The sequence below is a fragment of the Coenobita brevimanus genome, chromosome 73 (genome assembly GCF_032717465.1).
Source record: "Coenobita brevimanus isolate Jiangsu-jjx chromosome 73, ASM3271746v2, whole genome shotgun sequence".
Classification (NCBI taxonomy): domain Eukaryota; kingdom Metazoa; phylum Arthropoda; class Malacostraca; order Decapoda; family Coenobitidae; genus Coenobita; species Coenobita brevimanus.
In genome coordinates, this window is record NC_137026.1 from 19153764 (window position 1) to 19173104 (window position 19341).

The 19341-nt window shown below is 37.9% G+C and overlaps 1 protein-coding gene across 1 annotated transcript in view; it reads right to left on the reverse strand.

Moving 5' to 3' along the window:
• LOC145407497 (perlucin-like protein) overlaps positions 1 to 19341 on the reverse strand; it is an 83164-nt gene that overhangs the window by 11617 nt on the left and 52206 nt on the right. The window contains exon 3 of the mRNA XM_080278425.1: positions 10213 to 10383. Within this exon, the coding sequence (XP_080134551.1) occupies positions 10213 to 10383 (171 nt within the window). The remainder of the gene's footprint in view (positions 1 to 10212; positions 10384 to 19341) is intronic.

Below are 19341 nucleotides of genomic sequence, written 5' to 3' on the forward strand. Positions count from 1 at the left end.
GATGAAAACGATCAGTAGCTTACCATCTCCTCAATACCTTTATTTTTTCATACATTTGTGTACACCGATGTATTGTACACTACAGAATTACAATACGTGTTCGAAATTTCTCCTCCCCCCCTCGTTGATACAGGCTTGGGCTCGGAGTAGAAGTGACTGGCATACACTTTCAAATACCCCTGGTGTGTTCCTTACTTCTCTGCACGCCTCTTGAACTCTTTGTCACAGTTCCTGACGGGTGTTGACTGGTGCAGCATACGCCCTGTTCTTCACGTGTCCCTAAAGATAAAAGTCAAGTGGAGTTACGTTGGGTGATCTTTGTGGCCAGGCAATGGGACCTCCGCGGCCTATCCACTTGTCAGGGTACACAACATTAATGAAATCCCTCGTACCTCGTGCAAAATGAGGTGGGGTCCCATCATGCTGGAACCACATTCGCGTACGTGTTCTGAGGGGCACATCTTCAAGTAGTATGGGGAGGTCATCCTGAAGAAATCTGGTGTATACATTGCCTGTAAGTTGTTGTGGAAGCAAAAATGATCCGCTTAGACGATCACCAAGAATACCGGCCCACACATTGATCGCAGAGCATTCCTGATGTCCCCTTATTGTTGTTACATGTGGGTTTTCTGCCGCCCATGTGCGTGTATTATGTTGGTTTAGCTTGCCACCTCTTGTGAACACAACCTCACCACTCCACAAAACACGTGCAAGAAAACTGTTGTTCTCCCTCGCATGAGTAAGAAGTCACCTACAGAAATTACCTCGCTGGGGATAATCATGTTCGGTCAGAGCATGGTTGGGCTGGTGACGATATGGGTACAGGCCTTGTCTGTTTACAATCTTCCGTACAGATGCATGAGCCACAGTGAATCGTGCAACATGTTGACGTGTACTTGTAGATGGTTCATCTCCGATGGCGTTGAGAATATCCTCTTCTGTATCGAGTAGGTGCTCAGCATGAGGCCTTCCTCTGTTTACTGCACGTGGATTCAGTGTACTATATTCCCGTAATCGTCGTTCTACACTGAGGAAAGTAGGCCGAGATGGTTGCCTCCGGTTAGTGATATCGCTCACCATACATTCTTACTGCTTCAGCTGCATTTCCTCCTGCTGCACCCAACGTAAGTAACATGTCTGTGTACTCTGCAGACGTGTATGGCTCCATGTCCGGTGCTGATTGCCGGTACATCCTTCTTTCTCTCACCTTCTCACAGTACCTTCAAATCACGAAGCTTCATTCAAACCCATTGAGGCAAACATGATTTGGTGCTCCAGGTTCTCATTTATGTAGGTTTTGTTAATATTGTACATTACATTAGTGTACACATGATTATGAAAAAATAAAGGTGCTGAGGTGATGGTAAGCTACTGATCGTTTCCATCCCCTAGAGTTTCCTATTAAACATAAAATGTGTAATATCACAGGAAATATGACGAATCCCCAAAAATGTCACATAGTAAAGTATATTTATACTTTCCTACTCTATTCATTCTGAAATTTATGAACACTGTTTTTGAAACACCCTTTATATACAGTATATTTACATATATATTATGTACGCTGATATCCCCAAGGAAAAACTAAACACGAAATATCCCGAGAGCTTTCGTGAATACGCGAAAGCCCTCGGGATATTTCGTGTTTCCTTTTCTCCTTTGGGATATCAGCACATGTATGAATCACGCGTTATTAAGCGATTTATATTGCATATATATTGTGTGCAGGCATTACTGCAAAAATTATTTTGATTAAACTTAGTAGAATTGTTGCAGTGGGGTCACAGATGGGTCAGATTCAATTTTATGTCAATTGATATTTTCTACTGGGGTGTTGGACCCCTAATTTTCCCATTAGTTGCAAGAGCAAGTGTTGGACGGTTCGACTGCAACGTTAAGCACTTGCTTCTTTGTCAATACATATAAAAGTGGTTTTCAGCAAGGCGAAGCATGAACCAGATTTGGCTATCATTTGAGCAACTGCTGATAAAACTTGGCAGTATGGTTGGAATTGGGTCCCAGATGGGCCAGATTCAGTTTCATATCGATTGATATTTTCGGGGGGGGGGGGGGGGGTGACATCTCATACTTATCCCCATGGTGTTGTACTGCAGGGCAGTCTCGTAAAGCTTCATATTTTGTCACAGGAGCGGCTCTTATTTGGAAAAGTTCTTCGACGCCTAAATCGTTGGTTGCAAGGAAAGGGAAGCACGGTTTAGAAACAGTTCTCACTTAAGCAAGTGCTGAACATCAAGGCAGCTAAATGCAGCTATACCTCGGTTTCGAGAGGCAGGAGGCGTGGCTGAAAATCTGCCCTCATTTGAACATACTGTGTCTGTCCGAGGAGGAATGCAATCAAAATACGCTATCCAGGGACGTACGTCTGTGTGTGTGTGTGTGTGTGTGTGTGTGTGTGTGTGTGTGTGTGCGCGCATGCGTGTATATCTATGTATGTATACGAGTATATATACATATATGAATATATATATTTTTTTATGCGAGGAAGAGGAACCAAAGGCCGAGCCCGCATGAACGCTCCTTCCAAGAATAAAACAAAAACAATACAAAGGAGAGCCGAATTCAAGATCCATTCATTTCGAGATGCCTAGACACACTTCGTTTTACTGGAGATCATAGGAAGTAGGAAATACAGACAGAGGGAGACAGTTCCAAAGTTGACCTGTTGCATAAATGAAAGACTGGGAGTAACGGTTAACTCTTGCATTAGAGAATTGGACAGAAAAGGGATGACTTGCTAGGCGGGTGCTACGAGCCCGTCGTAGAGGTGGAGGGATGCAAGCAGACAGTTAAGATGAGCAGTGACCATTGAAGTAGCGACAGCAAAGAGATAAAGAGGCAACAGTGCGGCCAAGAGACAGAGGTTGAAGAGAGCCAGTAAGAGGAGGAGAGTTGATGAGACGAATAGCCTTTGACTCCACCCTATTGAGAAGAGCTGTATGTGGGGAGCCTCCCCGCACATGAGAGTTGTACTCTGAACAGGGGCGAATAAAACCCGTGTATAGAGTCAACAACTGGGCAGGGGTAAAGAAGGACCGGAGTCAGCTTAGCACACCTAATCTCTTGGAAGCAGATTGTACAAGAGATACAATATGATCTTTCCAAGATAAGTCCCGTGTGAATGAAACTCCAAGCATGTTCAAGGATTATATATATATATATATATATATATATATATATATATATATATATATATATAGTGACTGTAGCAATTCAGTCGAGCAGGGCAGTACTCCCGAGGTGGATGGAAAGCTGATGACAGGGAGTGCTGGAGCTCCCGTTTCATCAGCCCTCAGGACTAGTTCCTGACCATCCCCCTTTGCTGAACTTTTTCAGTGTCTCAGTTACACAGAGAGTAGGCCAGCATGCTCTCCAGTTAAAATTTCTCTAACTATCTTCACCAAACTACATGCACAGTACACACTACACTTCCTTTTCAAAAATCAGCAAAAATGGCGTCTATTAATCAAGCCTCGGAGTCCCCAGGGGGGGGGGGACCATAAATGCCCCCGCCATCTGCCCCTCTCCCGGTGACGACTCGAGGTGCCTGGAACCACTGTCTGACTCTCTTCTTCTTCATTTCTGCAACATTCGCGGCCTTTCATCTAACTTTCGCTCTGTTGAGCACCACCTCTCCTCCTCTAAACCTCACCTTCTTTTCTGACGGAGACTCAGATGTCTGAGGCAACCGACAGCAAACCCTTTTCTGTATCCTCCTACTTTCTCTATACTCATTTCAAAGCCAAAGGTGGCTGTTGTGTATACATACGCAATGACTTATCTTGCTCTCGTGTTCCTGAACTTGATTCTTCTGAATTCTCCACACTCTGGCTTCGGCTTTCCTGTCATTCTCTGACTAAATATATCTGTGCTGTTTACTTATCCCCTAATTCTACTGACTATCAAAAATTCTTCGACTATCTTACTTCTACGATGGAACACATTCTGTCCATTTCTCCTTTCTCTGAAATCTCCATTCTTGGAGATTTCAATGTTCACCACCACCTTTGGCTCTCCTCTCCTTTCACGGATCCACCTGGTGAACAAGCCTACATCTTTTCTATCCTTAATGACCTAGAGCAGCTTGTACAGCACCCTACCCGTATCCCTGACCGCCTTTGGAGAGAGCTCCAACATACTTGACCTCTTCCTCACAACTAATCCTTCTGCTTACTCTGTTAATCTTTTCTCTCAGTTGGGCTCCTCCGATCACAACCTTATTACCTTAACCTGTCCTATCACTCCGGTACGGCCTGTGGACCCTCCAGGGAAACGTCGTCTGTGGCATTTTGGAGCCGCGAACTGGGAGGCCCTCAGGCAGTACTTCTTTGATTTTCCCTGGAATGATTATTGCTTCCATGGCCGGGAGCCATCTGAGTGTGCCTCGCGCATTACGGAGGTTATTCTCTCGGGCATGGAAGCATACATTCCTTTCTCATATCCTTTGACTAACGCAAGAAAGCCTTGGTTTAATCACGCTTGTTCTAATGCTGTCCGCAACAAGGAGAGGGCCTACAAAAGGTACCGGAGCCAACCCACCCCTGAATCACATCATCTTTACGTTTCTGCCCGGAATCGTGCTAAGTCTGTTCTTCGCTTTACTAAAAATAATTTCATCCATACTAAATGCTCTCAACTCTCCAACTCGAATTCTTCCCGCTCCTTCTGGCACCTTGCCAAAAATCTTTCTAACAACTTTACCTCATCATCCTTCCCTCCTCTTTTCTACTCTGATGGTTCTGTAGCTATTTCTTCTACTGATAAAGCAGATCTCTTCGCACAGACTTTCTCCTCCAATTCCACCTTAGACGATTCCGGTGCTGTTCCTCCATCACTTCTCCCCTTTGACTTTCTCATGGCTGACATTAAAATTTCTTCAGTTGATGTATTTTCTGCCATCACTGGCCTCAGTACTAACAAGGCATATGGGCCTGATGGGGGTCCCTCCTGTTGTTCTCAAGAACTGTGCTTCTGTGCTTACACCCTGCCTAGGCAAACTCTTTCGCCTTTGTCTGTCAACTTGTACCTTTCCTTCTTGCTGGAAGTTTGCTCTCATTCAGCCAGTCCCAAAGAAGGGTGACCACTCCCAACCCTCCAACTATCGTCCAATTGCTTTAACGTCCTGTATTTCAAAAGTTTTCGAGTCAATTCTTAATAGAAAAATTTTAAGGCATCTTTCCTATCACAACCTTCTTTCCGATCGTCAGTATGGGTTCCGTCAGGGACGCTCCACTGGCGATCTTCTCACCTACCTTTCAGACTCCTGGTCATCCTCCTTTCGGGACTTTGGCGAAAGCTTTGCCATTGCACTTGACATCTCAAAGGCTTTCGATCGAGTCTGGCATAAATCTTTAATTTCCAAACTGCCCTCCTACGGTTTCTATCCTTCTATCTGTGCCTTCATCGCTAGCTTCCTTTCTGGTCGTTCTATAGCCGCTGTTGTAGACGGCCATCGTTCTTCTCCTAGATCTATCAACAGTGGTGTTCCTCAGGGCTCTGTCCTATCACCAACTCTCTTCCTTTTATTCATCAATGATCTTCTAAGCTGTACATCTAACCCTATCCACTCATACGCTGATGTCTCCACCCTTCACCTTTCCATTCGGTTCCCGCAACGCCCATCTCAACAGTTACTTCAAGAAACAAGGGATGAGGCTATGGCACACCTAATGTCTTACTTGGCTCGTATCGCTGACTGGGGTAAAAATAATATGGTTGTCTTTAATGCATCTAAGACTCAGTTCTTACACCTATCAACCCGACAAAATCTTCCACAGGTATACCCATTAATGTTTAATAATATTCAGCTTAATCCTGCATCATCCTTGAACATGCTTGGGGTTTCATTTACTTAAGACTTATCTTGGAAAGATCATATTACATCTCTTGTAAAATCTGCTTCTAAGAGATTGGGTGTGCTAAGCCGACTCCGCTCTTTCTTTACCCCTGCACAATTGTTGACTCTATACAGAGGTTTTATCCGCCCCTGTGTGGAGTACAACTCTCATGTGTGGGGAGGCTCCCCACATACAGCTCTTCTCAATAGGGTGGAGTCAAAGGCTTTTCTTCTCATTAACTCTCCTCCTCCTGCTGACTCCCTTCAACCTCTGTCTCTTCGCCGCACTGTTGCATCTTTATCTCTTTTCTATCGCTACTTTAATGGTCACTGCTCCTCTGAACTGTCTGCTTGCATTCCTCCACCTCCACGACGGGTGCGTAGCACCCGTCTGGCAGCAAACTCTCATCCCTTTTCTGTCCAACTCTCTAATGCAAGAGTTAACCGTTACTCCCAGTCTTTCATTTATGCAACAGGTCAGCTCTGGAACTGTCTCCCTCTGTCTGTATTTCCTGCTGCCTATGATCTCCAGTCTTTGAAACACAGTGTGTCCAGGCATCTCAAAATGATCGGATCTTGAATTTGGCTCTCTATTGTATTTTCTTTTTCTCTTGGAGGGAACTGTTACTGCGGGCCATGGCCTTTGGTTCCTTCTTCCTCGCATAAAAAATCTATATATATATATATATATATATATATATATATATATATATATATATATATATATAAATATGTATATCATATCTAAATATTTATATCATATATATATATTATATATATATATATATATATATATATATATATATATATATATATATATATATATATATATATACACACATTTATATAAATATGTATATCATATATATATATATATATATATATATATATATATATATATATATATATATATATATATATATAAATATATACTTTTATATAAATATATATATATATATATATATATATATATATATATATATATATATATATATATATATATATATATATATATATATATATATATATATATATATATATATATATATATATATAAATATATACTTTTATATAAATATGTATATCATATATATATATATATATATATATATATATATATATATATATATATATATATATATATATATATATATATATATATATATATATATATATATATATATATATATATATATATATATATATATATATATATATATATATATATATATATATATATATATATATAAATATATATATATATATATATATATATATATATATATATATATATATATATATATATATATATATATATATATATACTGTGTATCTATCTATCCATATATATATATACTGTTTATCTATCTATCCATATATATATATATATATATATATATATATATATATATATATATATATACAGTATGTATCTATCTTGTTACACATATCTATCCATCGATCTATCTATCTATTTATCTATCTGTCTATCTATATGGATATTATGTCCACATAATTGTGCAATGGCAAAACTTTCACCAAAGTCCCAGAAAATGAATGTCCAGGAATTTGAAAGGAGGGTAAGAAGGTCGCCGGTGGAACATCGCTGGTGGAATCCTTACTGGCGATCGGAGAAAAAGTTATGATAGGAAAGATGCTTTAAACTGTTTTGTGAAAAAGTTTTTAAAATAATTTTAGAAGTACAGGAGGTTAACCGAAGTCGACGATATCTAGTGGGCTGGGAACACTCACCTTCGGGACGGGTTGAAGGAAAACAAACTTCTAGCAAGAAGGAAAGATGCAGGTTGGCAGACAAAGGCGAAAGAGTTTATGTAGGCAGAGTATGAGCATAGATGAATGAAGGAATTCGGAATTCAGCCAAGAGAAAGGTCAGTATTCGCGGTCATTGGGCAATACGGCTTTAAACACTTCTGATATGATTTGAACCATACTTGGTGGATGGGTGAAGCGTTGATTAGGCAAGTATGAAATATTTCTATTTTGAGAGTAATCGGTCGAAGGTCATAGTCATCGGGCTAAATCAAGCATCCGGTCCTTAAACCAGTTGTGGGCGTGGGCGTTCCACTCTCCTGGTACTCCTTGTTAAGTTTTATTTTAGTTTATGCACTGACGTTTGCTTGAATAATAATTGAATGTCTAGCAGTGTAATTGTCACAACTCCTTAGTTGTAGTGACAGCCATGCAAAGCGCCTGAGTTTGAACCACATGCAATAACCAGAACCTATTGACCATTAAGGGGATTAGGGTTGTCATCAGTCTCTATCTCCTTTCAGGCAACAACTTTTTTGTAGTTAATAATTGGAACCTACAAATAATTTCAATCACTACAGGGAATCACTCTTGAACTCAGGGAGTTAATGAACACTATCTTGAACACCACAAATTCAAATGATCAATATTTAAATGAATAATGCAGCCAGGAAGTAGGAAGAATATAAATACGTTAACGAAGTGATTAGACTGAAATATGCCGAACAGCAATAGTCCAGCCATGTTCTGCTACACTTCGAAAGGTTAGCCAAATAGTGGTTGTCAGCGGTAAAATGATAATCGTGGATGGACGCCTGGTGGTCTATGGGTGAAGGCGCTTGACCTTGTGTGATCATTGTGGGTTTAAGGGTCGTATTTTATGTGATTTTGGAGATTTCGTAATATCTGTTCCTTTGCGATTTATTCTGGCCATTCGCCGTAATATCCTCTTGTTAGTTATTCAAGTAGTTTTTCTCGACAACCCAGTAAACAAGGAAATATTAAGGTGTAATAGGTAAAATATATCGCCAAAGAACGGGTACTACGAAGCCGCCTAAATCTCTCAGAATACAAAGTTAAACCTGGTGATTAGGTGAATGGTTGGGGTTAACTGCACATATAATGTCGCTCAGAGAGAGAGAGAGAGAGAGAGAGAGAGAGAAACTGATCGCACTCGTATCTAATGTCTGGTCTGAATCTCCTACCCAGGCCTCCTACACTCTTGATAGGATAAAAATGGGCTGCAAGTTGGATGAATAGGTTGATGATTCTGTACCCACATGGAATGAAGTGGGAAATTTTTTTCTTTCCTCCGACTCACGGACTAATTGGTAGGTTTCTAGAATGAATTTTTCCACTATCTTGGGCCAGATGCAGCCTTTATTAACTACAGTACTTCTGTCTGGCCGCCTGTCGTGAGCTAAATGGTATTGATTTGTAGGCACGCGAATATACTTCATCCTGTACAGGTATTAAAATCCACTTTTCTTCATTCTGGTGCACTAATAGCAGTCAATAATTATGCTAGTTAGTTCCTTAAGACAACGATTTATTAGACTTTTCTTTAAGTTCTCTGGCATTAGGCTGAACAAGATAAAGCAAGTGTACCAACCACAACAAAAGAGTGCAACCCAAAATAAAGAAACCATCATGCCCTAATCTGTGACATTATCTTAGATATCTATATATTTGGACACTTTCCATGTGACTCAAACACACCAGGTCTAGATGAAAATGCAATAACTACTCTTTGCACGTATGATTTTGATAGTGATAGATCTCATTTTTTCCCTTACTATGTGAATAGCATACAGAAAAGACATACATGATATTAAAGTCACCTTGGACATACATTTTATTTAATTCTGGAAGAAACTTTCTTACATGACAAGAATGTACAAAAAAAAAAAAAAAATGCTTAAAGGAGTTAAAAATGTGGCGTACCAGGGCAAGAAGTATGTCCTACTGTAATTCTTTAGTCTCTCTGGTTTTTCTAATGGTATAAATTCTGTAGTTTCTTTGTGTTGGGGTATTGGAGATATGGAATAGATATATTTGAGACCACACGTAACTCAAGCACTTACAAAAATGACTTTGGCTTGATTTTTTAAGACTATCCTGTGTAAATAAGGAAAACTTCATTCAATCTAGTTGCAGCAAGTTTCAGACAAATAGGATATTGAGACCTATGAAATAACAAGTGATTCGTTGATACGTTACTGATTTTCATAGTCTTAATGCCCGAAAGAAATTCTTAATTCAGGAAGCGAGATTCTGAATGCTTGACATAGGTCACAAGGAACCTTTCTTTACAGAATGTTTAGTAATATCTCTGTTGGACAAGCAAGGGCAAAATACTGCCTACTGTTTCACCTTTGCAAAAAAAATCACTCTGCTGACTGACAGTCCAAAGCTGAGAGAAGACTGACATGTCCCTCTGCTCAAGCCATCCTCTTTTATATGATGTACCGGGAAGGGAAGTGACGGCCTTACCATAAGTCTGGAGTAAGCACAGTGGAATATAGTTTGGATGTAGCCCCTACCCCCCTGACATTACCGTACATGTTCTTTGCTTCTGAAAAAATTACCTTTGATTAAGATGTGATCCAAGATGTCAGCCAAATCATTAGCGTCCTGAAGACCAACTAAGTTACCTTGAAGCTGTTCACAAACATACTGCATATCTTCCCAGCTCCCAGAGATAGACCTCTCGATGAACAGACACTGGCTGCCGACCTGGGTGTATGGTGGTGGGCAGGCTGTGAGAGGAACACAGTTTTATGGTTACCCTTGTTTTGCTATCCCTTTGTTATACGAGCAACACACACACACACACACACGCACACACAATAAGAAAGACACAACCATCAGTGAACTAACAGTGGAATTGAATACGCTTAGGAAGAAAGTGAGTGAAATGGGAAGTACAGTCGTTAATCACGAGAGTGTTATGGAAGAGTTAAAAAATGACACAGAGACAATTAGACAAGCAAGCAATCTTATGGACCAGAGCAGTGATATTGAGGAGAAGATAACACAGGTGAATGAAGCTGCGCAAAGCTACAAAAATGATGTAGAAACCACGTATGCTGAAATGGTGAAAGTAAAGAAAGACTTAGAAACAAGGGTGAAGGAAAAAAACATTAAAAAGGAAGTGAAAAGAATAATCCAAAACAATCCAAAGTTAGTCAGAGATTCAGTAGAAATAAATAAATCAATAGTAATCACTGGTATAGAAGAGGAAGAAATTAAAAACAAAATCACTAGAGACAAAAAGGAGATGGCAAATGTAATGAGCTTACTGAAAGAAGTATCAGAGGAAATCTGTAGTAAAAACATAGAGGAACACAAAAGGTTAGGGAAATACGAGAAAAGCAAGACAAGACCTCTAAAGGTGACTTTCCAGAGTGTAAACACTGTGGAAGAGATACTAAAAAATGCAAAGAATCTTATGGAAAAAGAGGAGTTCAAAAATGTATGGATAAAAAGATGCCTAACACAATAGGAACTGGAATTACTGAAAGAGAAAAGGGAGGAAGCAAAAACAAAAAATGAGGGAAGATCAGAAGAGGAGAAGAAGAAATTTTTTTACAAAGTAATAGGATTGCAGGTACGAAAGTGGTACACAAACAGGATGGAAGAAAAAGGAGGAAGTTAGTAGAACCATGTCATGACAAGTATATAAACAAGATGATAAAGTTGATGTACTCAAATGTGGATGGAATGGTATCTAAATTACTAGAGATGAATGATTATGTCAGAGAAAATGAACCACAAATAATATGCCTAACTGAGACAAAATTAACACCAAGGATATCCAATGACATACTAAACTTAGAGGAATACAATATATGGAGAAGAGACAGAAATTTAAAAAAAAGGAGGGGGAATTATAATATTAACTAAGAAAAATCTAAAAGTCAAGGAAATAAACCTAGATATACCATCACAAGTAGAACTGATTGCAGTAGAGATCGACACATCTGAAGGTAAAGTAATTGTAGCCAATTTGTACATGCCACCCAGATCAAACACATGGGAAAGAGACGAATATGAGGACCTGGCAGAGAGTACAATTCAGAGTGTAAGATCATTGCTACATAAAATGGAAGAGAAATCAGAATGAATTATACTAACTGGGGACTTCAATACAAATATAAATTGGAATACTCTAGATATAAATAGCCAAGAAAGCTATTGGGACCAAAAGCTTCTGGATCTAGTACAAGAGTTTTTCTTAACGCAACATGTGAGGGAAACCACCAGAAAAAGAGGACTTGATATACCTTTAGTGCTAGATCTAATATTTACAAGGCAAGAAAATGATATTGACAGTTTAATATATCACCCTCCACTCGGCAAAAGCGATTATGCAGTACTAAACTATAACTTCAGGATAGCATATGACACAGTAAACAGCAATGATAGTTACAAAAAGAGCCTAAACTATAAAAAGGGAAATTATCAAGACCTAAAGACGTATTTCTTAGAAGTTGATTGGGAGAATGAGCTTAGAGGACAAGATTTAAATGCTGTATATAAAAATTTTTGTGAATTTTATGAAATAGGAGTCCAGAAGTACATCCCACAGCACAAAGAAGCAGATAAGAAAATACAGAAATGGTTCAATACAGAATGCAAAAAATCAAAAGAAAGAAGAGATTTGTTGTGGAATAGATACAGAAGACACAATAGTGAAAGGGCGTACAATAATTACAAACAGGCAAGAAACGACTATACAATAATAAGGAGGGAAGCCCAAAAACAGTTTGAGGAGGATATAATAAATAAAAGTAGTGATCAACTAAAGCTGTTTTACAGCTATATCAGAAGCAAAACTAAAGTAAAAGATATAATACAATCCATTACGGACGAGGGAATCACTTATACACAAGAGAAAGATATTTGTGAAACACTAAATAAGAATTTCCAATTAGTTTTTACAGAAGAAAAAAATTTTGAGAGGGACTATGTGGAACACGCATGTCCACACATACTACCAGATATACAAATAGCAGAAAAAGTAATACAGGAGGAGTTAAGTAGATTAGACAGAGGAAAAGCAAGTGGTCTTGATGAAATTTCATGTTGGGTATTACGAGAATGTGCAAAGGAGTTATGTAAACCATTATTTTTAATTTTTAAGAAATCCTTGAGTCAAGGTAAACTACCTGATATTTGGAAAAAAGCAAATTTTCTCCCCTTATTCAAGAAAGGAAACAGACAAAATCCACTCAACTACCGACCAGTATCACTGACCAGTGTTGTAAGCAAGGTATTAGAAAAACTTATAAGAAAAGCTTGGGTAAATCATCTAGAAGAACATAGTATGATAACAGGAAGACAGTTTGGTTTCAGAAAAGGAAAATCATGTGTTACTAATCTGTTGAGCTACTATGACAGAGTAACAAACACAATACAGGAAAGGGAAGGATGGGTGGACAGTATCTATTTAGATTTCAAGAAAGCTATTGACACAGTACCACACCAAAGACTTTTATGGAAACTGTACCATCAAGGAGGAATTCGAGGCAAACTGTTTTGTTGGATGCAAGACTTTCTCATAAAAAGAGAAATGAGGACAGTACTAAGAGGAAACTACTCATCATGGAAAGAAGTGACTACTGGAGTACCACAGGGTTCAGTGCTGGCACCAATCATGTTTTTAGTGTATATAAATGATATAAACAGTAACACTGGAAATGAGAGTTATCTGAATATGTTTGCAGATGATGCAAAAATACAAAGGAGAATTACTAACACAGACTCTTGTAAAGAGCTACAAGAAGAATTAAATAAACTTCATGAATGGAGTAGTACATGTCAAATAGAATTCAATGTGGACAAGTGTCATGTAATCAAGTTAGGTAAAAGTGGAAAAAGACCTGATTGGGATTATAAGTTAGGAAAAAAAACCCTATATACATCAGAAAGAAAGACCTAGGTGTGATTATCAATAACAGATTATCTCCGGCTGACCACATCAGCGAGAAGGTACGGAACATGTATACACAGCTTGCAAATATGAGAATAGCATTCACATACATAAATGAAGACATGCTAAGAAAGATAATAACATCATTCATTAGACCAACCCTGGAATATGCATCAGTAGTCTGGAGTCCTCATCTCAAAAAGCACATAGACAAGATTGAAAAAGTTCAAAGGGCCGCTACAAGATGGATACCAAGCTTAAGGGACCTAAGCTACGAAGAAAGACTAAATAAACTGAATCTACCACCACTACAGGAGAGAAGGAAAAGAGGTGACATGATAATGCTATATAAATGCATATCGGGAAAGGAGAAAATAGACATAAATGATTACTTAACATATGGAGAAGCATCAGCAAGAGGATACTGCAAAAAACTGCATAAGAAGAGAGGTGATAAAGACGTAAGGAAATTCAGTTTCCCAAACAGAGCAATTTATCAATGGAATGCACAACCAAATGAAATAGTGTGTGCCAAAACAATTCACAAATTTAAGGATATGTACGATAAATATGGTTTAAGACACGGGACAGTACGAGCTTGACTCATTCCTGTAAAGATACAATTAGGTAAGAACAATTAGGTAAGAACATACGTGCGTGCACACACACACACACACACACACACACACACACACACACACACACACACACACACACACACACACACACACACACATACACACACACACACACATACACACACAGAGGGATTCAATCTAGGCGGACGTGTGACACCGGCGCTCCGTACCAAATCATCAAGGCCAGTGGCATTACCTAAATAGTATCTTTGTATGAGTCAAGCTCAGTACCAGGTTATACTAAATGATTGTTCATTATTAAAAGGAAAAAAAATAATAAGTTTAAACAAGACTTGTACAAACAAGAAATAGAGCCAAGACGAAAGAATACGCTGAGTCATCTCTGAGGTTTGTTTAGACTACAACAACACGGAGATTGTAAGTACATGCTTTGCACTTTAAGTATTGCAAAATGGATACATACTTCAGTAAAACAAATTTGGAAAAGAAAAGGGATAAAGGTAAAAAGCAAAATGATGATTTCGACCAAGAACTGGTTGAAGTAGAGACCCACAATAGACTGGTTGAACGTGTAAACAAACTAGAAATGGCTTTCAAAAATGAAATTGATGAAATAAAGAAGCAGATCCACTTGCAAAAGGAAGAAATAGCAAAACTAGGAAGGGAGGCCAATAAGAAAGACACAACCATCAGTGAACTAACAGTGGAATTGAGTACACTTAGGAAGAAAATGAGTGAAATGGCAAGTACAGTAGTCAATCACGAGAGTGTTATGGAAGAGTTCAAAAATGACACAGAGACAATTAGGCAAGTTAGCAGTCTTATTGACCAGAGCAGTGATATTAAGAAGATAACACAAGTGAATGAAGTTGTGCAAAGCTACAAAAATGATGTAGAAACCACGTATGCTGAAATGATGAAAGTAAAGAAAGACTTAGAAACAAGGGTGGAGGGAAAAAAGCATTAAAAAGGAGGTGAAAAGAATAATCCAAAACAATCCAAAGTTAGTCAGGGATTCAGTAGAGATAAACAAATCAATAGTAATCACTGGTATAGAAGAGGAAGAAGTTAAAAACAAGATCACAAGAGACAAAAAGGAGATGGCAAATGTAATGAGCTTACTGAAAGAAGTATCAGAGGAAATCTGTAGTAAAGACATAGAGGAACACAAAAGGTTAGGGAAATACGAGAAAAGCAAGACAAGACCTCTAAAGGTGACTTTCCAGAGCGTAAACACTGTGGAAAAGATACTAAGAAATGCAAAGAATCTTATGGAAAAAGAGGAGTTCAAAAATGTATGGATAAAAAGATGCCTAACACAAGAGGAACTGGAATTATTGAAAGAGAAAAGGGAGGAAGCAAAAACAAAAAATGAGGGAAGATCAGAAGAGGAGAAGAAGAAATTTTTTTTACAAAGTAATAGGATTGCAGGTACGAAAGTGGTACACAAACAGGATGGAAGAAAAAGGAGGAAGGTAGTAGAACCATGTCATGACAAGTATATAAACAAGATGATAAAGTTGATGTACTCAAATGTGGATGGAATGGTATCTAAATTACTAGAGATGAAATGATTATGTCAGAGAAAAATGAACCACAAATAATATGCCTAACTGAAACAAAATTAATACCAAGGATATCAAATGACGTACTAAACTTAGAGTAATACAATATATGGAGAAGAGACAGATATTTAAAAAAACGAGGAGGAATTATAATATTAACTAAGAAAACTCTAAAAGTCAAGGAAATAAAACTAGATATACCATCACAAGTAGAACTGATTGCAGTAGAGATCGACACATCTGAAGGTAAAGTAATTGTAGCCAATTTGTACATGCCACCCAGATCAAACACATGGGAAAGAGACGAATATGAGGACCTGGCAGAGAGTACAATTCAGAGTGTAAGATCATTGCTACATAAAATGGAAGAGAAAATGAAAGAATTATGCTAACTGGGGACTTCAATACAAATATAAATTGGAATACTCTAGATATAAATAGCCAAGAAAGCTGTTGGGACCAAAAGCTCCTGGATCTCGTACAAGAGTTTTTCTTAACGCAAAATGTGAGGGAAACCACCAGAAAAAGAGGACTTGATATACCTTTAGTGCTAGATCTAATATTTACAAGGGAGGAAAATGATATTGACAGTTTAATATATCACCCTCCACTCGGCAAAAGCGATTATGCAGTACTAAACTATAACTTCAGGATAGCATATGACACAGTAAACAGCAATGATAGTTACAAAGAGAGCCTAAACTATAAAAAGGGAAATTATCAAGACCTAAAGAAGTATTTCTTAGAAGTTGATTGGGAGAATGAGCTTAGAGGACAAGATTTAAATGCTGTATATAAAAATTTTTGTGAATTTTTATGAAATAGGACTCCAGAAGTACATCCCACAGCACAAAGAAGCAGATAAGAAAATACAGAAATGGTTCAATACAGAATACAAAAAATCAAAAGAAAGAAGAGATTTGTTGTGGAATAGATACAGAAGACACAATAGTGAAAGGGCGTACAATAATTACAAACAGGCAAGAAACGACTATAGAATAATGAGGGAAGCCCAAAAACAGTTTGAGGAGGATATAATAAATAAAAGTAGTGATCAACCAAAGCTGTTTTACAGCTATATCAGAAGCAAAACTAAAGTAAAAGATATAATACAATCCATTACGGACGAGGGAATCACTTATACACAAGAGAAAGATATTTGTGAAGCACTAAATAAGAATTTCCAATTAGTTTTTACAGAAGAAAAAAATTTTGAGAGGGACTATGTGGAACACGCATGTCCACACATACTACCAGATATACAAATAGCAGAAAAAGTAATACAGGAGGAGTTAAGTAGATTAGACAGAGGAAAAGCAAGTGGTCTTGATGAAATTTCATGTTGGGTATTACGAGAATGTGCAAAGGAGTTATGTAAACCATTATTTTTAATTTTCAAGAAATCCTTGAGTCAAGGTAAACTACCTGATATTTGGAAAAAAGCAAATTTTCTCCCCTTATTCAAGAAAGGAAATAGACAAAATCCACTCAACTACCGACCAGTATCACTGACCAATGTTGTAAGCAAGGTATTAGAAAAACTTATAAGAAAAGCTTGGGTAAATCATCTAGAAGAACATAGTATGATAACAGGAAGACAGTTTGGTTTCAGAAAAGGAAAATCATGTGTTACTAATCTGTTGAGCTACTATGACAGAGTAACAAACACAATACAGGAAAGGGAAGGATGGGTGGACAGTATCTATTTAGATTTCAAGAAAGCTATTGACACAGTACCACACCAAAGACTTTTATGGAAACTGTACCATCAAGGAGGAATTCGAGGCAAACTGTTTTGTTGGATGCAAGACTTTCTCATAAAAAGAGAAATGAGGACAGTACTAAGAGGAAACTACTCATCATGGAAAGAAGTGACTACTGGAGTACCACAGGGTTCAGTGCTGGCACCAATCATGTTTTTAGTGTATATAAATGATATAAACAGTAACATTGGAAATGAGAGTTATCTGAATATGTTTGCAGATGATGCAAAAATACAAAGGAGAATTACTAAAACAGACTCTTGTAAAGAGCTACAAGAAGAATTAAATAAACTTCATGAATGGAGTAGTACATGGCAAATAGAATTCAATGTGGACAAGTGTCATGTAATCAAGTTAGGTAAAAGTGGAAAAAGACCTGATTGGGATTATAAGTTAGGAAAAAAAAACCTATATACATCAGAAAGAAAGACCTAGGTGTGATTATCAATAACAGATTATCTCCGGCTGACCACATCAGCGAGAAGGTACGGAACATGTATACACTGCTTGCAAATATGAGAATAGCATTCACATACATAAATGAAGACATGCTAAGAAGGATAATAACATCATTCATTAGACCAACCCTGGAATATGCATCAGTAGTCTGGAGTCCTCATCTCAAAAAGCACATAGACAAGATTGAAAAAGTTCAAAGGGCCGCTACAAGATGGATACCAAGCTTAAGGGACCTAAGCTACGAAGAAAGACTAAATAAACTGAATCTACCACCACTACAGGAGATAAGGAAAAGAGGTGACATGATAATGCTATATAAATGCATATCGGGAAAGGAGAAAATAGACATAAATGATTACTTAACATATGGAGAAGCATCAGCAAGAGGATACTGCAAAAAACTGCATAAGAAGAGAGGTGATAAAGACGTAAGGAAATTCAGTTTCCCAAACAGAGCAATTTATCAATGGAATGCACTACCAAATGAAATAGTGTGTGCCAAAACAATTCACAAATTTAAGGATATGTACGATAAATATGGTTTAAGACACGGGACAGTACGAGCTTGACTCATTCCTGTAAAGATACAATTAGGTAAGAACAATTAGGTAAGAACATACGTGCGTGCACACACACACACACACACACACACACACACACACACACACACACACACACACACACACACACACACACACACACACACATACACACACACACACACACATACACACACAGAGGGATTCAATCTAGGCAGACGTGTGACACCGGCGCTCCGTACCAAATCATCACGGCCAGTGGCATTACCTAAATAGTATCTTTGTATGAGTCAAGCTCAGTACCAGGTTATACTAAATGACTGTTCATTATTAAAAGGAAAAAAATAATAAGTTTAAACAAGACTTGTAGAAACAAGAAATAGAGCCAAGACGAAAGAATACGCTGAGTCATCTCTGAGGTTTGTTTAGACTACAACAACACGGAGATTGTAAGTACATGCTTTGCACTTTAAGTATTGCAAAATGGATACATACTTCAGTAAAACAAATTTGGAAAAGAAAAGGGATAAAGGTAAAAAGCAAAATGATGATTTCTACCAAGAACTGGTTGAAGTAGAGACCCACAATAGACTGGTTGAACGTGTAAACAAACTAGAAATGGCTTTCAAAAATGAAATTGATGAAATAAAGAAGCAGATCCACTTGCAAAAGGAAGAAATAGCAAAACTAGGAAGGGAGGCCAATAAGAAAGACACAACCATCAGTGAACTAACAGTGGAATTGAGTACACTTAGGAAGAAAATGAGTGAAATGGCAAGTACAGTAGTCAATCACGAGAGTGTTATGGAAGAGTTCAAAAATGACACAGAGACAATTAGGCAAGTTAGCAGTCTTAT